Consider the following 22930-nt stretch of genomic DNA (forward strand, 5'->3'; position numbering starts at 1 on the left):
TTTGTGTCGTAAACGTGGACAAGAAAGACAGTATCACCACTATGTGAATCAATTTGTGCAATGTAGTATCAATAAATCAGTTGAAACCATTTTTAGCCGCAAATTTGGTTCAATCAATCCGATCACCACCACTTGATATCGATGCCGGTTGACGTCAATTTATTTAATTTTCCGCTATCGACAACAATTTTGAAGTTGACTCAGTTGATGGGCCTTTGCGGTATTATTCATGACACCATAAAAAGCCGCATTTTTTTTTTTTTTTTTTTTTTTTTTTTTAACTAATTTTATTTGCTAATTATCTAATACATGCATTTATCTCTTAGACTAGGTGTTCCGTGTTTTCTTAACACTATCATCCTTATTTGCTATGTTACGCTTTTAGATATTATTAATACATTTCAATTGCCTCTGGCAGTTACGATATTTCCTCTGGTTGAATTAAACCATGTAGGAATTACAATGTTTTCTACTTAAACTAAACTTAACCTAATTTATACTAAGGGTACAAGGAGCTAATCGTTGCAATAGAAGATTGCAACGATTTTTGTCTAAAATTGGAAATTATTTTGTTGGACATTTGTTGCAATGTCTCAATATTAGAAATTCTATGAAGTTCATTGGCACTATACCACGGAGGCAACTTCAGGATCATTTTCAAAATTTTATTTTGAATCCTCTGAAGTGCCTCCTTTCTGGTATTGCAGCAACTAGTATAGTATATACAACATGGCAGGTCTAAAAATTTGTTTGTAAATCAAAAGTTTGTTCTTAAGACAAAGTTTTGATTTTCTGTTTATAAGTGGATATAGACACTTAATATATTTGTTACATTTGGCTTGAAGGCCTTCAATGTGATTTTCAAAAGTTAATTTTTGATCTAGCAGAAGTCCTAAATATTTAGCTTCGCTAGACCAATTAATTGGAACCCCATTCATAGTGACAATATGTCTGCTAGAAGGTTTCAAATAAGAAGCTCTCGGCTTATGTGGGAAAATTATAAGCTGAGTTTTGGAAGCATTCGGGGAAATTTTCCATTTTTGCAAGTAAGTGGAGAAAATATCCAAACTTTTTTGCAATCTACTACAAATGACACGAAGGCTTCGCCCTTTGGCTGAGAGACCTGTGTCATCTGCAAACAAAGATTTTTGACACCCTGGTGGTAAATCAGGTAAGTCAGAAGTAAAAATGTTATACAATATGGGCCCCAGTATGCTCTCTGGGGAACACCAGCTCTCCCAGGTAATCTATCAGATTTAGAATTCTGATAGTTTAGCTGCAGTCAGCGATCTGATAAATAATTTTGGATCAGTTTAATAATGTACAGAGAAAAATTAAAATTCATCAATTTTACAATCAAACCTTCATGCCAAACACTATCAAATGCTTTCTCTATATCAAGAAGAGCAACTCCAGTCGAATATCCTTCAGATTTGTTGAGCCGAATTAACTCTTAATAACTGATGAGTGGTTGAATGCCCATGGCGAAAACCAAATTGCTCATCAGCAAAAATAGAATTGTCATTAATATGAACCATCATTCTATTTAAAATAATCTTTTCAAACAGTTTGCTTATTGAAGAAAGCAAACTGATTGGGCGATAACTAGAAGCCTCAGCTGGATTTTTGTCCGGCTTCAAAATTGGAACAACTTTGGCGTTTTTCCATTTATCTGGGAAGTATGCCAATTGAAAACATTTGTTAAATAAATTAACCAAAAAGGATAAAGAGCTCTCAGGAAGTTTTTGATAAGTATGTAGAAAATACCATCATCACCCGGGGCTTTCATATTTTTAAATTTTCTAGTAACAGATCTCACTTCATCCAAATTAGTTCCCAACGAAGGGTCAAAAACATTATCTTGGTTGAGAATGTCTTCGAAGCTTCGTGTAACCTGATCCTCAATTGGACTAGTGAGACCTAGACTAAAATTATGGGCACTCTCGAACTGCTGAGCAAGTTTTTGAGCCTTTCCGCCATTTTTCCCTCTTTAAGCGCTGGAATTGGCTTTTGAGGTTTTTTAAGAATTTTCGTTAATTTCCAAAAGGGTTTCGAACTGGGATCCAACTTCGAGACATTATTCTCAAAGTTGGTATTTCTCAGAATAGCGAAACGTTTTTTAATTTCATTTTGCAAATCTCGCCAAATAACTTTTAAAGTAGGATCGCGAGTTCTTTGGTATTGCCTTCGCCTCACATTTTTAAGACGGATCAGTAGCTGAAGATCGTCGTCAATAATAATGGAGTTGAATTTAATTTCACATTTAGGAATTGCAATGCCTCTGGCTTCGACAATTAAATTTGTCAAAGATACGAGAGCATTATCAATATCACTTTTGGTATCGAGGGGAATCTCAACATCAAAATTCCTATCGATATACGTTTTATATAAATCCCAATCAGCTCTATGATAATTAAAAGTAGAGCTGATTGGATTATAAATGGCTTCTTGTGAGATTTCAAATGTCACAGGAAGGTGATCAGAGTCAAAGTCAGCATGAGTTACCAATTGGCCACACAGCTGACTTGAATCCGTTAAAACTAAATCAATTGTAGAAGGATTTCGACTGGAAGAAAAACAAGTTGGTCCATTGGGATATTGAATAGTATAATATCCCGCAGAACAATCTTCAAATAAAATTTTACCATTGGAATTGCTTTGAGCATTATTCCATGAACGGTGTTTGGCATTGAAGTCACCAATTACGAAGAATTTAGATTTGTTGCGAGTCAGAATTTGAAGATCAGCTTTCAACAAATTATTTTGCTGCCCATTGCATTGAAAAGGCAAGTAAGCTGCAATGAAGGAAAATTTTCCAAAATTTGTTTCAACAGAAACTCCCAAGGTTTCAAAAACTTTGGTTTTGAATGAAGAAAATAATTTATGTTTGATACGTCTATTGATGACAATGGCGACCCCACCACAGGCGCTGTCAAGACGATCATTTCTGTAGATAAAATAATTTGGATCTCTTTTAATGGAGAGTCCTGGTTTTAAATAGGTTTCTGTTATAATGGTAATATGCACATTATGAACTGTTAGGAAGTTGAATAATTCATCTTCCTTACCCTTTAGAGAGCGGGCATTCCAATTTAGAACTTTCACACAATTATTTGGATCCATTGAAACGGAGTCCGATAACAATTTTTTGTGTGTACTTTATACCAACCTGAACAGCTTCTGGAATGGTATTTGCTTTGAACATTGCATCAATCATGTGATGCAATTGTTCAGTTAAAAATCAAAATCGGAAGCAGTCATGCTACCTGAATCGGCAACATGACCATTATTTTCCGTTGGAACATGGGTATAAACCTCATTTTGAGAAGAGAAATTTTGTCTACCAGCAGCGATGTTTGCATACGTAGGTACATTCGAAAAATTGGAATTTACTGAAGTGCTTGCTACCCGTTGACGAGCGGCAAAATTTGTTTGTGAATTGTGGTGGGTATGAATTGCTCGACCGGTAACTGGTTTCGAAATTTGAGCGTTTGAAAAATTTCTACCCGTCGAATCTGGGATCCGATTGGAATTTCCCGTCATCAATTTTGCACGGAATTCAAAACTTTTTGCGTGAAGGGCATTCCCAGAAATTGGATTTATGATTACCCCACAATTTGCACACTTAAATTTATTGAATCTTCTCCCACAGGACAGGCGTCCTTGGCGTGTGAGGTTCCACCACAAATCATGCATTTAGCATCCATGCGGCAATGTTTAGTTCCGTGACCCCACTTTTGGCACTTACGGCACTGAGTGGGGTTTTGGAAATTTCCCCCAGGCCTGCGGAAATGTTCCTATGTAACACGGACATGGGACATAATACAGGCCTTTTCCAAACTTTTCATATTATTTAGTCCACTTTTGGTAATATGAACTAAATACAATTCTTGTGAGAGGCCCCTTTGGGAAGACCAAGAGAGGGAGTTCTTTTTCACATTAATGTCTTGGACTGGCGCACATCCAAGTAATTCAGAAATTTCAATTTTAATCTCATCCAGTGATTTGTCATCACTGGGCAGACCTTTCAAGACGACTTTGAACAATCGCTCAGTTTTGTCGTCGTATGTGAAGAATTTATGGCGCTTCTCAGTTAAATACTGGAGAAGACGTTTGCGATCGTCAAAGGATCCCGGCAAAACGCGGCAGTCACCCTTCCTAGCAATTTGAAATGAAACCTTGATCCCCTGAAGGTTACTCAAGATTTCATTCCGAAAGCCAGAAAACTCGTCAACAGATACCACAATTGGCGGAATCCGTTGTTTTTTTTCGCATGAATCGAATCACCTGGGCTAGAGATAGATTCGATTTCCTCAAATTCGTTATTAATCAAATCGAATCGATTGCTCAATTAGATAGGAGAAGAAATAATGTCAACGTTAGATTTAGAAGAAATATCTGAAGTCTCTAGCTTCCTTCTATTTTTTCCGCGCTTGGGCAGGACGGTCTTGAAACCTTGTTTCTTTGAAGGGAGTGGAGAATTCAGAGACTCCTTCCTCTTGTTTTATTAATACTCATTGCTGAGCGTGGAGACGTGACATTCTAAGAGGTTTTTTCCCAGAACGGTGTCCCTGCAGGATTACCACCGCTTGTCGGAATTTTACTTCCGCAAACGGGTCCAACGTAAAACGAAGGCACGGATCCTTGCAAAGATCGTAACGGGATCAGTGGGTAGAAATAGCGCTAAGAAGCACCGTTGAAATTAAAATAGCTTCGGGTAGTATTAAAAACTTCCTTCCGCAAAGAGAAAGAACCGCACAGCACGAAAGCACGATGCGGTCTGATAAAAAGCCGCATCGTTATCGCGTGTGAACTACGTTGGGGGTCCCTTACGTTATACATAGCTCATATTTTTATTCATATTTTTCGTGTAATGTTATCTGAACGTAGTACAGGCTGAATAGATAGGTAACGTTGGCGGGGTTTCTTTCGACAAATCGGGTGCTACTTCGGGCATTTTAAAACAAGAAGTGTAACGTAAATTACTATCAAATTGCCATTATCACCATTCTGGTGTGTTGTTGATAGTTGGATGGCCACTTTCTGTTTCAAATTTGGTTTTTTTTTTGTATAAAATCAAAAATCCAAAGTAGTCATCGGAGTCAAAAGAAGCCCCGAACAACGGTATCAAGTTTATTCAAATCATTGACAAAAGAGAAATGTCATTATTATAGTCGAGTGATTGATAAGTTATACAAGACCGTAGTATGCTGAGAGTGAAATCAGTAGTGATTCAGTTTAATTCCAAATTTTCGACCACTATTCTAGTTTTAATCTGGAGCAAGATATAACAAACTTGCTGGTTTCCCCAGCAGTGTTCTACTCATGTTTTTCAAATTTCCAATTGAATGAAACCATTATGTTGTTGTCAGAAAGGCGCCGTAATTGCAAAGTAGATTGACCCGTATATAAAATGACGCTTTCACACACCAAAACAATTGAAAAATATTTGAATCTCGTGATTCAATCGTGGTTCAAATCTGCAGAAAATAGATCTGAGGGTTATACCAGTTCTATATTGACAGTTGACTGGTATAAAAAATGTATCTACTACAGCTGCTGGGAAAAATAATGTTTCAGATTCATATTCAAACTGACAGCCCCGAACGATTTGAATCACTGCTGATTTTACTCTTTAGATGACGAGTTCGATTTTCGGTCCGGTCTTATGTAGGGATCCTATATTAAGAGATGTGCGAATACTTTTCCAGACGATTTAGCAACGCTGTTACTTTCGTAAACAAACGCTGCCAGCACTTGCCGCAGTGAAAAATGTTTAGGCTTGCACATGACTTTACATTCGAAGACACTTTTTTTTATTATTTTATCTATCCTATAGCAGTGCATTTTCGCTAAAATCAAAGAGCAATACGAGTGAACACGATATAAGGCATCAACTAGACTACTTTTACTTACGAAAGCAAAACAAATTGTTTATTCGATAAAACTTTTCATAAAATCTATTTCACCAAAATCGCAATACCTTTTGATCTGCAACAATAACGATGTTCATTTGGCTCAGATTTTGACAGTTCTCAATGCTCGATTGGCTCAAGATGGCCGCTTTCGCATATCTCTGAATGTAGGATCCCTAGTCTTATGATGTAAGACACATCCCAAGTAACATTTCAAGTTTTATTCCGCTCTATAAATGGTTTTCAAGATCGAATTACAAGAACTGACAATAAAACCCATTACTACATGATTACCTTCTGATGGCCACTATAAGAGTAAGATATGTCCAAATGGCCCTCTCTAGATTACCACTATAAACCTCTTATAAGAGTATATAAAAATCCGTTTCAAGCCGCCCGCAAAAAAGGGAATTTGGCTGCGGCAGCTGTCAAAAATTTGCTTTGAAAAAAGAGAAACAAAATCTTGCAAACAAATAATAACAAACTAAAACGTTGATGAAAATCATGATGAGGATGACTACAAAATAATACTTTTTCAAGTTTTTTTTGCAATGTACTTTCATGGAAATGAGGTGCGCGCTCGATTTCATGGTGAAAGCTAGTGCGAAAATGAGATTAGGCACTACGCGCCCGTAAAATAATATAGTTTTGGGCAATGAATTTAAAATTATTATAACATCAATAACGTAAATCTTTACTAAATTACTTAATATTACACCCAAATATGTTTGTTTTTTATATCCTTTACCAAATATGTGTCTTTTGCGGCGAAAATACCGTCTAATCATAAATTCCAGTGATAAATTTCACTGACTTGAAGATGGCTCTCCATTTCCAATATGGCCATCATAGATTTCGATCAGAAAAATGTTGCTCTTATTAAACACCGTTATAAACCCCTTGCAATGTAAATATTCTTATTGGGGTTATTCATTTAACCACATTACTACCCAAAATTATGGCTTTGATCATGCTTTGAAAATTGGACTTATTATGCTCTTCGTTACAACCGTAGAGCTGCTAACAAGACCAGTCGGCATTTGACGTTTGAAGCTTTTCGAACAGATTTATTAGAGGTTTATTGATAGCAATAAGATCGCCAATAAATCTGAGCAACTAGCCATGGTGACTGCTTTCATAAAACCGCTATAAGAATTAAATAAATCTAACAGGCATGAAAATTGTTACTTGGGATATATTCATGTAGACATAAACAAGCTTTGAACTAACAACTGTGGAAAAGCTGATTGAATATTAAGTTGAAAAGCAGTCCAAGTTTCAGTTAGTGCGATTCTTAAAATTGATTATTCATTTTGCAATCAATTTAGGTAATACATCTCGATGTTCTATATCTCGATATCTCTTCCTATGTCGATGGTTCCCAGTCCCTTCAATCTATGTACATACATCTGGGCTTTCGATATCTAGATAAATTTCCATACCTCGATGTATTCTGGTCATATTTTGTTCAAGATTATCTCTTTCTATGTCTTATTTTCAATATCGAGATGTGGAGAGGCGACTGTATGTATCACAAATCTGGCAAGTGACTTTGCAATACCAACGTACCCACCACAATATCAATGATTCCTGGTTTAGATGCCACATACACAATTTGCGGAAAATGCTAATAATTACGTTCGTAATTTCTACTCCTTTGAAACACCATTTATCAGGCAAACGATTTACGCTTTTTTGTTACATTTACATACCTACCTATCTATTTACATTTCCCAAAAAAAAGTGTACGGCTTAAGTACATCAAACGCCAATAAAATTATTGTTATCAGCATTCCGTATAAAAATAATCAACATTGATGACTCTGCAAAGTACTTCGACAGTACATCGAGTGTTTGCTACTGATTGTCAAAGATATAAAAAAACATGTTGATCAGCGTGTCTTTATGAAGTGGCAATGAAATCAACAGCATATTGCTGATAAGCGGCTTTTGTGATGTGTGGTCATTCTGGATTTTTAATCAGTCGAAAATCTCGGATTTCTTGTTCAAACGGGGATCAGTATTCGATTACATTACTGAACTTGTCTAGATATTTATATGATATCCCGGATATTAGGCAAACTTTTTAGGACCAGCATTGTGCCTCTAATCCAAATATAGTGATTATTGAATTATGAATTTTCAAAAATGCTGCTGAAACTTAGCAACAATTCGGTAACAATGGTTCTCGATAGATTGATTTTATGAAAAAAGTTTTGCGAATCATTCGTGAAACGAGCGAGTCCAAAATGCAGGATGTTTTTACCAATAAAACAAAGAATACCGTACCACTTCAACGTGCAGATTCAATTTTTATAAACCTATCTACATTTCACAATCATCTCCCATTCAAAACAACAACATTTTTGTGACTTTCTACCGCATTTAAAATATGTGTAAAAAAGGCCTGCGGCAAAATGCCCGAAAGTGGTGTAAAATGACTCAATTGCATATGAAATAATAGCGAACGCATGGTTGTTTGTTTTGTCTCAATGGATTGAACGAAAGTCTTACGGATGAAGTGAAAGAATCGTTAATCGTAAAATTTTAGTGAAAATGAAATGGTTTTACTCAATTTTTCCGTGGTACTCGATAATGAATAATTTATATTGAATATTAATAGGGTAAAGTGACCAATAGTGGACCCCCAACCAATAGTGGACCCTCCAGCCATTTTTGCATTATTACTGCACAATGTCAACATTTTGCTATGAAATTCTACCGGGAGAACCTACCTTACAGTCCTATGATTTGATTACATGCGTTGGAAATGCTATGGAAAGTCAAATTAGATGATTTTTTACAATTCTATAAAAAATAAACACGAGAGTGTCCATTATAGGAATATTTTGGGGGGTCCATAATAGGGAAGAAGAACGTCCCGAAACGGGACATGAAAATCAAATGAAGTGTCGACTATAGGGAAGCAATTTCCTATTATGGACCCCCAGGGGGTCTACTATAGGGCGAATTCAGTTAGACTTTAAAATGTTAATTTCAACGAATAACGTCGCATAGTTGGGTGTTTTATGTATGTATCGTGAAGAGGGGATGCAGAGCTTGTTGTTAGATATCAAGCAGAGTTAATATTTTGAAAATTTCTAAGCCGTATGATAGGAAGAGCAAAATTCCGCTACTAGGGGTCCACTATTGGGCTTTTTACCCTAATAATATTCGTTCATAAATATCCTACTAAGGATTATATGAGTGAATTTATGAGTGAGGCCATTTTGCCCCGTGGGTGCGTTTTGCACTGTTCTCCCCTACTGCCGCAGGTCATTTCGGCCAAACAATCTGATGATAAAACAAAAACAAATCAGCGGTCGGTTAGGAACTCAAGTTGCGTCCAACGGCGTTGGTTTTGTGTCTTTGATCAATGACCTGCAGTTGACATCTTGATTTATCTAATCTACACCTAACTGAAGCAACATGCATAACTGTCTCACACAACAAGAATTCAAACATATATGCGTCAATTATGCCTGTAGCCGCAACTCCGCAGCGTGATGCTCTGACGCCTTGTTCTCAATGACGACCCCATAAAATTAATTCGCGCAACGAAACCGCGTTGTGCGTTCAATTTGAAAGTCATATTAATATCGCTGCTTTTATTTTCCACAATAAATCTTTCCTCGCAATAACAACTTGATGTTTAATGAGTTTTGAAAAGTTTTTATTGGAGAAACTCATTTCTCATTATGACTTTCAAGATTATATTTGCAATAAGTACATGTTTAAATTCGATATGGAAATCTGCTTTAATCGCAATATGCATTTGTATGAATCATCGTTGATTTTCAATTGAGCTTCCAATCGGCATTTGCAAGACACATTTGTATATCACGGAATCCCGCGAACTTAAAGCAAAACATCATTTGCTTTGTGGTAGGATCGGTTGCCGTCGGTAACAGGATTAGATGGATTAGATTTCAAATCGTTTTGATTCATCGGTGTCACCTACTCAGACGTCGTTCGTATTCACCCAGTTGCGTGTTAGGAGTCATATGATGTTCAGCGGGCTTCGTTATCTATTTTCTTCAAACAGTTGACGTGACTAATTACCAACTGCGACGAAGTGCACTTTAATGTTTAACTTCATGGCGGGTTATTTAATATTTAATTCTATTAGAACCCGTCAATACTTTCCAGGTGATCTGGTCATGCAACTGGATTGGGTATTAACACAAGTTTTATCAGGTAAGATTTAGCGAGTAGAGGTGGGAAATTTGGAATAATTTTCTATTATAGCATAGCATAGCATGAACACTCGCACAACTCGTAGATGGAGTTGCAGAGATAAGCATATCCATCATTATTGAAGATTTCACCAATATCTGCAATGATGTAGACTCGATTCTCTCTGCACATCTGGCCACGTCCTTACGAATGTTTTAATGTTATAATGTTTATGTTTATGTTTATTGTATAGATTCATCTGACATTTAGTGGTCTTAAACGGGCAGCAGGGATTATGTCCAAGGGCTTGACATCCCTCCCCAGGCCATCTGCGAGTACTCGCTTAACTTTTCAAAAAGACCTAAGTAACATTTTTTTCATGAATTAATTTGAATAGCGCAATCAACAGAACAACATGAAAGCTATTGATTGCGCTATTCAAATTAATTCATGAAAAAAATGTTACTTAGGTCTTTTTGAAAAGTTAAGCGAGAGTTGTGGGGCTTACCTAGGATGTGGTGGGGTTCGACAGTGGGCCCTGTTAAATTCCTATAAAAAGCTGCATGTATCCGCAAGTAGGCCCCGCCAAAGCGACCGTGTGCCGCTCAAAGCACACAAGCCCTGGTCGGGTCTGAGCTTGACGACCGACTGGCAAGTAGCTTACACAACCTCACTTGATCAGTACAGTTGCTGATGAAGAATTGTATAGCCGCCAGACATTCTAAATACTCACGCTCCTCTAATGTGGACGTGTACTATACACATGTGGAAGTGTTGGCTTGAGAAATGGATTGCGGGTGATTTGACTGCATCCAATTTGGGAATCTCGAGCTCGTTCAGTAGCCGCTAGGTTGCGAAGGCCGACGGAGGTCCTTCGTAGCTTAGTTGGTTAAATCACCAGTCTAGCGTAGGGTCATGGGTTCGAGTTCCATCGAAGGAAAAGTGGTTACCTCCAATACATGTTCCAAATCAATATCTTCCACATAATGTACATATTCACATATGAGTTTTCATAACATTGTAAATTAACGTTCAAGTCGGGTGGTTTAATCCCCGGAAATAGGCAATTAACTTTGATTGAACCCAAGTCCTGGTGTCATATGGGACACAAAATAGACCTGACACGACGACCCTCGTACGAGACAGGAGGTTTGCGCAGGTCCAATAAGCCGCCTGGAAATCCAATTATTACGAACAATATAAGAGATAATACGACTCGATATAATCGGCAAAGACCTAGGCGACGAATAAAGGGTCAAGATTGGAAGCTTGGAACATGGAACTGTAAGTCACTAGGTTTCGCAGGCTGCGAGAGGATGATCTACGATGAATTACATCCCCGTAACTTCGACGTCCAGGCGCTGCAGGAGATTTGCTGGATAGGTCAGAAAGTGTGGAAAATCGGGCATCGAGCGGCTACCTTATACCAAAGCTGTGGCACCAGAAACGAGCTGGAAACCGGCTTCATAGTGCTGGGTAAGATGCGCCAACGTATAATTGGGTGGCAGCCAATCAACGCAAGGATGTGCAAGCTGAGGATAAAAGACCGATTCTTCAACTATAGCATCATCAACGTGCACAGCCCACACGAAGAGAGACCCGATGACGAGAAAGAAGCGTTCTACGCACAGCTGGAGCTGACATACGATGGATGCCCACTGCGGAACGTCAAAATCGTCATCGGCGGCATGAACGCTCAGAAAGGAAGGGAGGAAATGTATAGACCGATCATCGGACCGGATAGTCTGCACATCGTATCGAAAGACAACGGCCAACAATGCATAAACTTCGTAGCTTCCCGTGGAATGGTAGTCCGAAGCACCTTCTTTCCTCGCAAAAATATTCACAAGGCCACATGGAGATCACCTAACCAACGTTCTAATCGACGGTAAATTCTTCTCCGACATCACGAACGTCCGCACTTACCGCAGTGCGAATGTTGAATCCGACAACTACCTCATTGCAGTATGCCTGCGCTCAAAACTCTCGACGGTGTACAGCACGCGTCGAACATTGGGCGGCTACAAGACGGTAGACTAGTCCAAGAATACGCACAGCAGCTGGAAGTGGCACACCCAACGGAAGAGCAGCTAGGCGCAGCGTCTCTTGAAGGTGGCTGGAGAGATATTCGATCCGCCATTGGTAGCACCGCAATCGCTGCACTTGGCACGGTGCCCCCGGATCGGAGAAACGACTGGTATGACGGCGAATGTGAGCAGTTAGTTGAGGAGAAGAATGCAGCATGGGCAAGATTGCTGCAACACCGCACGAGGGAGAACGAGGCACGATACAAACGAGCGCGGAACAGACAAAACTCGATTTTTCGGAGGAAAAAGCGCCAGCAGGAACATCGAGACCATGAAGAGACGGAGCAACTGTACTACGCTAATGGCCAAGTGCCACAGCCCGAGTGTAAGGACATAAACGGGAACCTTCTTACAAACGAGCGTGAGGTGATCCAAAGGTGGCGGCAGCACTACGAAGAGCACCTGAATGGCGATATGGCAGACAACGGTGGCGGTATGGTAATGAACCTAGGCGCACGCACGCAGGACATGCGACTTCCGACTCCGAATCTTCAGGAAATCCAATGGGAGATCGGCCTGGTGAAAAACAACAAAGCCCCTGGATTTGACCAACTACCAGGAGAGCTATTTAAACACGGTGGTGAGGCACTGGCTAGAGCGCTGCACTGGGTGATTACCAAGATTTGAGGGGTGGAAGATTTGCCACAGGAGTGGATGGAAGGTGTCCTGTGTCCCATCTACAAAAAGGGCGATAAGCTGGTACAAGTACAAGGTACTCTCCCAAATTTTATGCCGCCGACTAGCACCAATTGCAAGAGAGTTCGTGGGGCAGTACCAGACGGGATTTATGGGTGAGCGCTCTACCACAGACCAGGTGCTCGCCGTACGTCAGGTATTGCAGAAATGCCGCGAATACAACGTGCCCACACATCATCTATTTATCGACTTCAAAGCCGTATATCATACAATCCATCGGGACCAGCTATGGCAGCTAATGCACGAAAAAGGATTTCCGGATAAACTGATACGGTTGATCAAGGCGACGATGGATCGGGTGATGTGCGTAGTTAGAGTTTCAGGGGCATTCTCGAGTCCCTTCGAAACCCGTAGAGGGTTACGGCAAGGTGATGGTCTTTCGTGTCTGCTATTCAACATCGCTTTGGAGGGAGTAATACGAAGGGCAGGGATTGACACGAGTGGTACGATTTTCACGAAGTCCGTCCAGTTATTTGGTTTCACCGACGACATTGATATCATGGCACGTAACTTTGAGAGGATGGAGGAAGCCTACATCAGACAGAAAAGCGAAGCTAAACGGATTGGACTAGTCATCAACACGTCGAAGACGAAGTACATGATAGGAAGAGGCACAAGAGAGGTCAATGTAAGCCACCCACCACGAGTTTCTATCGGTGGTGACGAAATCGAGGTGGTTGAAGAATTCGTGTATTTGGGCTCACTGGTGACCGCCGATAACGATACCAGCAGAGAAATTCGGAGGCGCATAGTGGCTGGAAATCGTATGTACTTTGGACTCGGTAAGACGCTCCGATCGAATAGAGTTCGCCGCCGTACCAAACTGACTATCTACAAAACGCTTATAAGACCGGTAGTTCTCTACGGACACGAGACCTGGACGATGCTCGTGGAGGACCAACGCGCACTGGGAGTTTTCGAAAGGAAAGTATTGCGTACCATCTATGGTGGGGTGCAAATGGCGGACGGTACGTGAAGGAGGCGAATGAACTACGAGTTGCATCAGATGTTGGGAGAACCATCCATCGTTCACACCGCGGAAATCGGAAGACTGCGATGGGCCGGGCACGTAGCCAGAATGTCGGACAGTAATCCGGTGAAAATGGTTCTCGACAACGATCCGACGGGAACAAGAAGGCGAGGTGCGCAGCGGGCAAGGTGGATCGATCAGGTGGAGGACGATTTGCGGATCCTCCGCAGACTGCGTGGTTGGCGAAGTGCAGCCATGGACCGAGCTAAATGGAGAAGACTTTTATGTATTGCACAGGCCATTCCGGCCTTAGTCCGGTGATAAATAAATAAAGGTACTTCGTGCTCATTAAGCACCCACTTAGACTTGACGGATCTGGCTTTTTACAGTAGCTTCTGAGAGCAGGAAACTTCATTTTCAGGGGGTGCTCAATAATTTTATTTATTTTTTATTGAGGCGGCCTTCTTTGATCTTATCCTTGAATAATTCATTTTTCCTTTTTAAATAGACGAACACATATTTTTCTTGTAGCCTTTTTGCTTGAAAATGAATAAAATTTTGAAAAGGCCCTCTTTTCATACCGTCATCGGAGGTGATAATGGTTCATCGCTCTCACCAAAAGTCTTTTTTAATTCAGTTTTCTTGCCTTCAGATACATTCAATCTGTTCTACAAGCATCCTAAGTAGTTCAAACAGTGACTCATTCTCCCCACCCCAGTTTGATCCACCCTCGACGACGGTACTAATTACGTGTACAACACTAAGCAGCGAATCGGCAATGACCCAATTGATGGATACCAAAAATGTGAGTCAATGAATGCTGTATCAACGTTCCTAATCGAGTTTATAATCATAAAAGGCATAGATAGTCATATCTTATCTGTGCCATGAAAGATAATAATCCCTAATATTTCGAATTTCAAAACGATAAGTTGAAAAGATTATATAATCTACTTAATTGGGTAAAGCCAACAAAATTATGCGTAGGGATGAATCATAAAAACTGTGTGATTTGTTTTTAATACTATAAAGAACAAGAAGTAGATAGTAGATTTTGTAAGATTTGTAAAGATTTTAACAAAGTTATGAGCTTTTACTAGATTACAGAATAGGCTTATTCAAATCATGTCAGACATACCATACCGACTACGACCACAGAACATGTCAATAAATCAAACACTAGAAAACAGACAGCTTTCACTTATTAACCGTAGGATAATTATAAGGACATAGAATAACACTGTCACGAACTGAAAACATTTAATTAATCTGATTGATTAATTATTGATGCGATTTCTGTTCTTTTGAGAACACGTAACGCTGGACAGCACTATATTGAATAATTGAAGAGATTCACTATACGACTCACTTGCAGCTTCACACCAACCTTGCATGTAACGTAATTTATTGAGTTGACTACACCATGTTGGATTTTGAGTGTGTCGGGCCATAATGGTCGGAGCGTCAGCTTCATAGCTCCTCCGCTGATAAACAGGTAAAGGTTAGCCTAGGCGCGCAATTACTTTACTGAAACTCGATAAACAAAGTACGAACGTTTTCCCGCCGCGGACCGAAACCGACTGACTGAAGAACAACCGTCCGCGCCCGGACGTCAGCCAGTGTCCCGAATGATTCTGCAATCTATATCAACGAGCGGGGAAACGTGTAACATGTAATGATAAAATGATAAAAATAATCCCACCAGAACCAAGCAGTATAAAGCATTTGTTTATTACCAAAAAATGTCAACACAAACATTGGTCCCAGCGTGAGCGTGACGACTAGTGGTCATTTTTAGGAAATGGATGTTTTATGAGCGATAAAAAAAGATGATTATGCATGATAATCTTGATTATTTGTCTTTTGTGTGATTGAATAAATCTCAGTGAATCATAAATACCAAATCTAATCTTATTTTCTGTCAGTGTGCGGTATAATAGGGATTTCTATTGTTTTCGTAGAGTACTTTCCGCCGGATTGTATTATATTTCATTGTTCAAATATTGATCAATCAAGTTTTTGCTCACTTATGTTTGTTCATCAAGCATGCTGCCAACCAGATTCTATCCATGGCACTATGTCTCCATTAGATCATAGCCTGGCAATTAGCTTAAATATATTAGGAACATCCGTAGTGCTCAGTCATAGTTCGCATTTATTTCTATTCAAACATGCATTTACATTTATTCTATCTATACCACTACGTATCCTATTTCATCTTTCTGGGTGGAAAATATTGACTCACAATAGCGGCAAGGTAGAAAACATTGAGTTAACGGTTCATTAGCAAGCCGGTGATAATAAAGCATTCAATGTGTCTCATCGCCGCGCCATCATCACCATGACCATCAGAGGCGCGAGATTACGTGACCCACAGTGCACAGCACCTGCTTTGTCGAGCCCTGTAATAGTTTCTATTTGCATTTCCTGAGACACTGGTACCTCTAACTACACTAATTTTGTGTGCGACCTAGCTGGTGCGCAGTCCATCCTATGCAGAGCACCCGCATATGTTCGTCTTCAAATAATGACTTGAAATAAAAATCTATCATCCTCACCAATTGCGATGATTGAGCGAGCTGGTCTTGATGACGTATTTCAAAATGTTGACACAATACCGAAGTATGTAGTTCCTCCGGAACAACAAGTGATGGGACACGATGGCAGTCCCATCTCTTTCTAAAGAATCTTAACAGATGGGTTGCAGGTTGCGGTTATCTCCAATCAAATGCAATCAGTAGCGTTCTGGGGAAGATAGCAATTTTACTACGTCCAACGTGTTGACGAAAATAAATTGCTACCGAGAGCTACACTACGCGTCGCATCTTCTTCTTCTTCTTCTATGGCTCTACATTCCAACTAGAACTTGACCTGCTTTCAAGTTTCCAGTATTTTATTAGCATTTCTTCAGTTATTAATTGAACGCTTTTTCTATGCCCACCATTGCATGAGTATGTATCAAGTATGTATGAGTATGTGGCAAGTACAATGGATACACTATGGCCAGGGAGTCGAGAATGTTTTCCATCCGAAAACATCTTAGACCGGACCGAGAATCGAATCTCCGGATTGGCAATCGTACGCCTTTTCTCGCCGCAAGGCTAGCGTCTATAATCTGTGTAGGACAACTCTGCTTACTCGCAAATAATAGGACTGAAAGCGTGGGAGTCCTCAACAACAGCTAAACCAAACGTTCATGTTTATCGATAATCATGTATAGTAGGGAAACTGTCGCATTTTCTATCTAGGGGAACGGTTCGGCACTTCATCCCATAGCTCCTATTTCCATCCCATCAAAAGCAATTGTGATGTTTTTCACCAGTGAGCATGCGTGTTAGCAAAACGAAGCGACGTGATTGGTGTTGTATTTCTTTGTTTTGCGGTGAGATGAATATATGTTCAGTGAGGTGGAAAACGGAACAGTTCCCCTATCTAAAAAAATCATGGGATATGGGATTGAGATTATTAAAACAAAAAAAAAACTAATTTGGTCCGTCATTTCTGCAAACAATAATAGGAAACAAGCTTGTTTCTGGTTCCTTTTTTAAGAATTATGAACTTGGGAGCTGGTGTAGCAGCCAGGATTTCGAGAAGGGGGGGGGTTAACTTTTTGGTCTTCTAAATCGTAGTTTTATAGTTTTATAAGAACATGAAACCAAATCCAAAACAATAATGATTAAAACAATAATGGATTTAAAAATACTTTTATACTTATACTCTTCAGATATTTTTAAATAAAGTGAGAAAAATATTAACGAACTTAGTATCCAGAAAAAAATATAAAATCGGCTATAACAATTTTTATAAAAATTCTGCATTCTTCTATAAGTTTAAGAAAACTAGAACCATACATTTGAATTTCTAAACAAATCCTCTCTGAAATATCTTCTTCTATATAATAAAAATGAAATGGTCTGTGGTCGTATCCGCATAACTCGAAAACGGCTGGATGAATTTTATTCATTCCTTCAGCAGCTACATTCGTTATAGTTTCCGACGGGTTTATATGATATTTCTTCATGCGAAAATCCCAAATAAGGTAGACTAAATCATGAAAAACTAAAATTAAGATTTGTATGGAAATTCCGCAAGGGCAGTTCGCATTGCGAATTTTCGCCTACTATGCAGGACAACGTCTGCCGGGTCAACTAGTATTTATTATAAAATAGGTAGAAAAATCAATATGCAAGCTTTCTCCAGGAATTCTTTCGACAATTGCTCCTGGCATTCTATCCGAAATTCTATCAGGGATTCTTGGGGAATGCCTCCAGCAACTTCTTCGGCAATGTCTTCAGGAGTTCCACCATAAATTTTGCAGGGAATTGATCCGAAAATTCCACCATTATTTACTCCAAGAAAATCTTCACGAACTTCTTTATAAGTTCTGCACAATTCCCTGCAATAATTCAAATAATTTCGAAAAACTGCCCCGTGGAATTCCTAAGAATATTCCTTGGAAATTCCGCAGAATTGCCAGTAAACATTCCTGAGAATTTCACGAAAAATCTTCGAATTTCTTGTGTAAATTCCATAAAATTTTCCGTGAATTGTTTCGAATATTTTTTTGTGAAAATTTCAAAGAATTTTTTCAGGAATTCTACCGGAAATTTATTCAGAAATTATTCCGAAAATTAAACCACATGGAAATCTTCCAGGAGTTCCACCGGCATTTCCACCAGGAATTTCTCTAGGATTTCCTTTGAGAATTATTCCGGTAGTTCTATCGGCAGTTCCTCTGAAAATTCTTCCGGGAATTTCGGCAGAATTAGAATTTATTTAGGCTTCTTCAGGAATTTATATAGATTTTTCACCAGAAGCTCCTCCGATAATTTCTCTGCGAGCTCATCAGGGAATTCTCCGGGAGGTCCTCTGATGATGATGATGGTCCAGCTACAAACCCCAACAAAAGTTCCAGCTAGACGAGATTTATCTATAAGATGAATTCTCTTGTTTCCGAGAATGCTTCTGGTAGTTTCTCCGGGGTTCCTTTGAAAATTCTCCCGGGAGTTTCTTCAGAAATTCCTCCGAGAGTTCCTCCGGGAATTCCACCAGCAATTCATCCGGGAGTTTCTCCGGAAATTCCTCCGGGAGTTCCACCAGAAGCTATTCCAGGAAATTATTCAGGCTTTTTTCAGGAAATCATTTAGGCTTCCTTCAGAAATTAAGCTGGAAATTCTTCCCGAAGTTCTTCCGATAGTTTCTCTGGGAGCTCATCCGGGAGGTCCTCTAGGAATTCTTCTAGGAGTTCCTCCTGGAATTCCTCCGGGAGTTCTTACGGGAGATCTTACGGGAGCTCCTCCGGCAGTTCCTTCGGGAATTCCTCCGGGAGATCCACCAGCAGTTTCTACGAGAATCCCTCCGGGAGTTTCACCGGCAATTTCTCCGGGTGTTTTTCTGAAAAGGAACTCCCAGAGTAATTTCCGGAGGAACTCCCGGGTGATTTTCTATAGGAATTCCCGGAGAAATTATCAGAGGAATTCTCGGAGGAACTGCCGGTGGAACTTCTGGAGGAATTTATTGAAGAACTACAGGAAGAATTTCCAGAGGAAATCCTGGAGGAACTCTCGTAAGAATTCTAGGATGAACTCCCAAAGGAACTTCCGTAAGAATTCCCAGAGAAATTCTCCGAGGAACTTCTGGAGGAATTTGTATATAAATGCCCAAAGAAATGCTAAATGAATTCCTGGAAGAAAGCCTGATTGAATTCCCGAAGGAACTACTGGTGGATCTTCAGAGGAACATCCGGTGGAATACCCTAGAGAAAGAGAAAAAATATTTCTAGAGGAACTTCCGAAATCCCATTTCCCGTGAAATTCCTGCCAAATATCCTCCAGGAATTCCCTGTGAAGTTCCTGGAGGTATTACCGGAGAATTTGTTGGAAAAACTTCTGGAAGAACTCCCGGAGGAACTCCCACAAGCACTTCCGGAGGAAAATCTACATGGAAGTCCTGAAATAATTCTTAGAGAAGTTCCTAAAGGAATTTCCGAAAAAATATCTGAAGGAATTCCCAGAAAAATACCAGGAGGAATTAATGCAGAAATTCCCAGATGAAATCCTGAAAGTGTTCCCAGATGAATTGCTGAAGAAAATCCCTGCGGATTGTTCCGAAGAAATTTTTGGAAGAACTCTTGGCAGATATCCGAGTAAATTCCGAGTGAAGTCCGGAAGGAATTCTAGTACACTTCCGCGGAAAATCTCCCGGAGAAATTCCTGAAGGAATTCCTGGAGAAGTACCTGAAGAAACTCCCGAAAAAATACCTGTAAGAATTTCTGGGGAAATACTTGGACGAATTCCAGGAGAAATTCATGAAGATATTTCTAGAGGATTTCTTGAAGTTCCTAGAAGAATTTCCGAAGGAATTTCTTATAGATTTACAAGTGAAATTATGGAGCCAAATCGGAGGATTTCCGTCATAAATTTTTGAAGAAACTTCTGGTAGAATTTTGGAAAGAAATTCCGTATGTATTCTTGACGGAACTCTCGAATGCATTCCTGAAGGAAATGCCGGATTCTTCCTGAAGAGAGAATAGCCGAAGAAATATCCAGAAGTAAATCTTGTAGAGAAGAAAAGAAATCTTCAAGGAATTTCCTCTGAATTTCCTAAAAAAGTGGGGGTTTCTAGATAAGGAGGAATTACAATTACATGAGAATGATTTTCAGAGGAATTTGTGGATAACTTTCCGGAGGAATTCAAAAGTTCAGGGAGCTTCTAGAAGGATTTCAAGGAGAATTTTGAGCCCGAAATGTTTTGAGTTGTTTTGAACTTTCATATATTAGGGGAGGAGGTTCGGTTGTGGGCACCCTTTTGTCTTTGATCCATAACTTCGGCCCTAGTTGATCTTATGTCGACATTTGAAAGCTATACTAATAACCTTACTACTAGCGAAAAAATAGTTTGATTTCATCGGTTTGAAAAAAATATTTACAATTTTGAAAATTTGACATCTTTGGACATTTCAATTTTGTAGTTCGGTTGTGGGCACCCTTGAAAACTCAGCTTAAAAGAAAGAAACATGAATAGAAATTACCCAGATTCAAAGAAAAGGAATAATTTATTCATTCTAATAGCCAGGGGGCACTGTAAAAATCAGATCAATCTACCTAGCAGTGATGATGCCTCCATCGGTGCATTAGGGAGGATATTGAAAAAATCACATAAGAAAAGTATAAAATAGCACTTTAGGTAAATGGGTTCCGGTTTTTCATTGATTTACATTTCATTGATATACCTCACAGTAAAAAAAAATCATTATTAATCACCCAAGCGGTTATAGTGCCTTTCTCGTTCATAAAAAAAATTAATATTTTGGCCATACATTTTGATCCCATAGTCCGATTTGACCAATTTTCAATACGGACAGGATACCCTGTCGAATGCAACTTGTGAGAAAATCAGTCAACGATTTGTTCCAAAAAGTGTGGATATAATAAGTAGGCATACCCAAAGAACAACAATATGAATTAAACTCATTATTTCAATCAATTATGTCTAAATAATTATAAAAACTGCATTAAAACATCATTTGAAATAAGTTAGGGGACATTTAAAACTATATTGAATGATTTGCCAATAGAATAAGGGTGCCATGACCGAACCAATCAAGGTGCCCAGAACCGAATTTAGCAGCCTTTTTTCAAAAATGAAGAAAAAAATTTCCCGCTAAAATTTTAATGGCAATCGTCATTGAGCCTCGAAATAGATTAAATTTACTGCATAAATATGCATTAGAACTCACTTTTTGAATTTAATCACTTCAATTTATGGCACTTTGAAAAAGGCCATAAGAAATTTTGTGTTGTTTTTTGTAAAAAAAATCATTTGTCCCTAGTTCAAAGTAGAGATCTCCATCCGGTTTGATATTGAGCACAAAACATCATGTTACAATAGCAAACTAATAACGGTTGTCAGAATGACAGCATCTGTTATCTGTGAAAAGATACGTAGGTGTGCCCATAACCGAACGGTGCCCACAACCGAACCTCCTCCCCTATGGATCCTGGATGCCCTAATAAGTTTTGGGAATCTTTTGAATTTCAACCACCTATTTCTGTATATGATTGGATCGTAAAGTGCACATGTTTGAGGGAATTCATTTCAGTACCCGTTCAATCTTTCCACAATTTAGGGGGGGCGACGCACCCCCCCCCCTGCCCCTTTCTGGCTACGCCCTTGGCGTAGGTTCATCGAAGAGCTGTAGCCCTACTTGATGGGCTAAGTAGAAGTAAGTAAGTAAAACTCAGAATATTTGAATCTGGATATGTATCATCAAAATGATTCAGTAATCTAAATATTTCGTTAAGTTCACTAATCATCCCGCTCATAGTAGCTTTATTATGGCTTTAACCTTGGCAACCACGCACTTCCGACATGTTGACTACTCATTTAGCACCTGTCTGCCGCTGCAAGCATAACTGCCCCATATTTGCTTAATTTTCTATCTATATGGGATAGTTATGCTTTTATGATATGTATAATTAAATAAAATCGTCCTACCTATGATAGATATTTGCTCTGTTATGATAGAAAATAACAATAAGTTAAGTAAAATTGTACAAGTTTTTTTGAATTTCTAACATTATTGAACAACTTTCAGTACTTGTTCTGTGGTTTTCCAAAAACAATAAAATAAGTAGGGGAAACTGGACACACATGATCCCCACTTTTGTTTAGGATATTCCTCGATGTAACATGCACAGATTTGCACGCTTCTTGATGGACTTGATAAAGAATTTAATTAGCTTTTCAAAAACGTCATTGGAAGCAATTATTTGTTCATGAAAGTTATTAAAAAATCGATTTTGCCGAAAGATTGCAAATTTGGCATTTTCAAAATTTGCAGGAGACTTGATCCCCAAATAGGGGAAATTGATCCCTTTAAGAGATGAACATGTTTAGGTTCTTCCAAGTCTAATGAAAGTTTGAATTGGTCTACCCTCAAATCCTAACAATTCTTCAAAGTCTGTCGTAATATCAGTCGTGCGAAAATTAAATATTGTTGGTATTAAGCAAGGCAAGTATTTTGGTTCTCGAATAGAGTAATAGTGACAGATAGAATGTCTGCTATAGCAACAAAATTGGCATG

The 22930-nt window shown here is 39.1% G+C and overlaps 1 protein-coding gene across 22 annotated transcripts in view; it reads right to left on the reverse strand.

Moving 5' to 3' along the window:
• LOC134212887 (testis-specific zinc finger protein topi-like) overlaps positions 1-22930 on the reverse strand; it is a 54020-nt gene that overhangs the window by 13697 nt on the left and 17393 nt on the right. Inside the window, exon 1 of one of the 22 annotated variants that reach the window (XM_062691176.1) lies at positions 15232-15364. The exons of the other annotated variants lie outside the window; for them this stretch is intronic. Within the exon in view, the coding sequence (XP_062547160.1) occupies positions 15232-15318 (87 nt within the window). The 5' untranslated portion in view covers positions 15319-15364. Of the gene's footprint in view, positions 1-15231; positions 15365-22930 lie in introns of those variants that run through there. 22 annotated transcript variants of the gene reach the window in all.

This window comes from Armigeres subalbatus, chromosome 2 (genome assembly GCF_024139115.2).
Source record: "Armigeres subalbatus isolate Guangzhou_Male chromosome 2, GZ_Asu_2, whole genome shotgun sequence".
NCBI lineage: Eukaryota > Metazoa > Arthropoda > Insecta > Diptera > Culicidae > Armigeres > Armigeres subalbatus.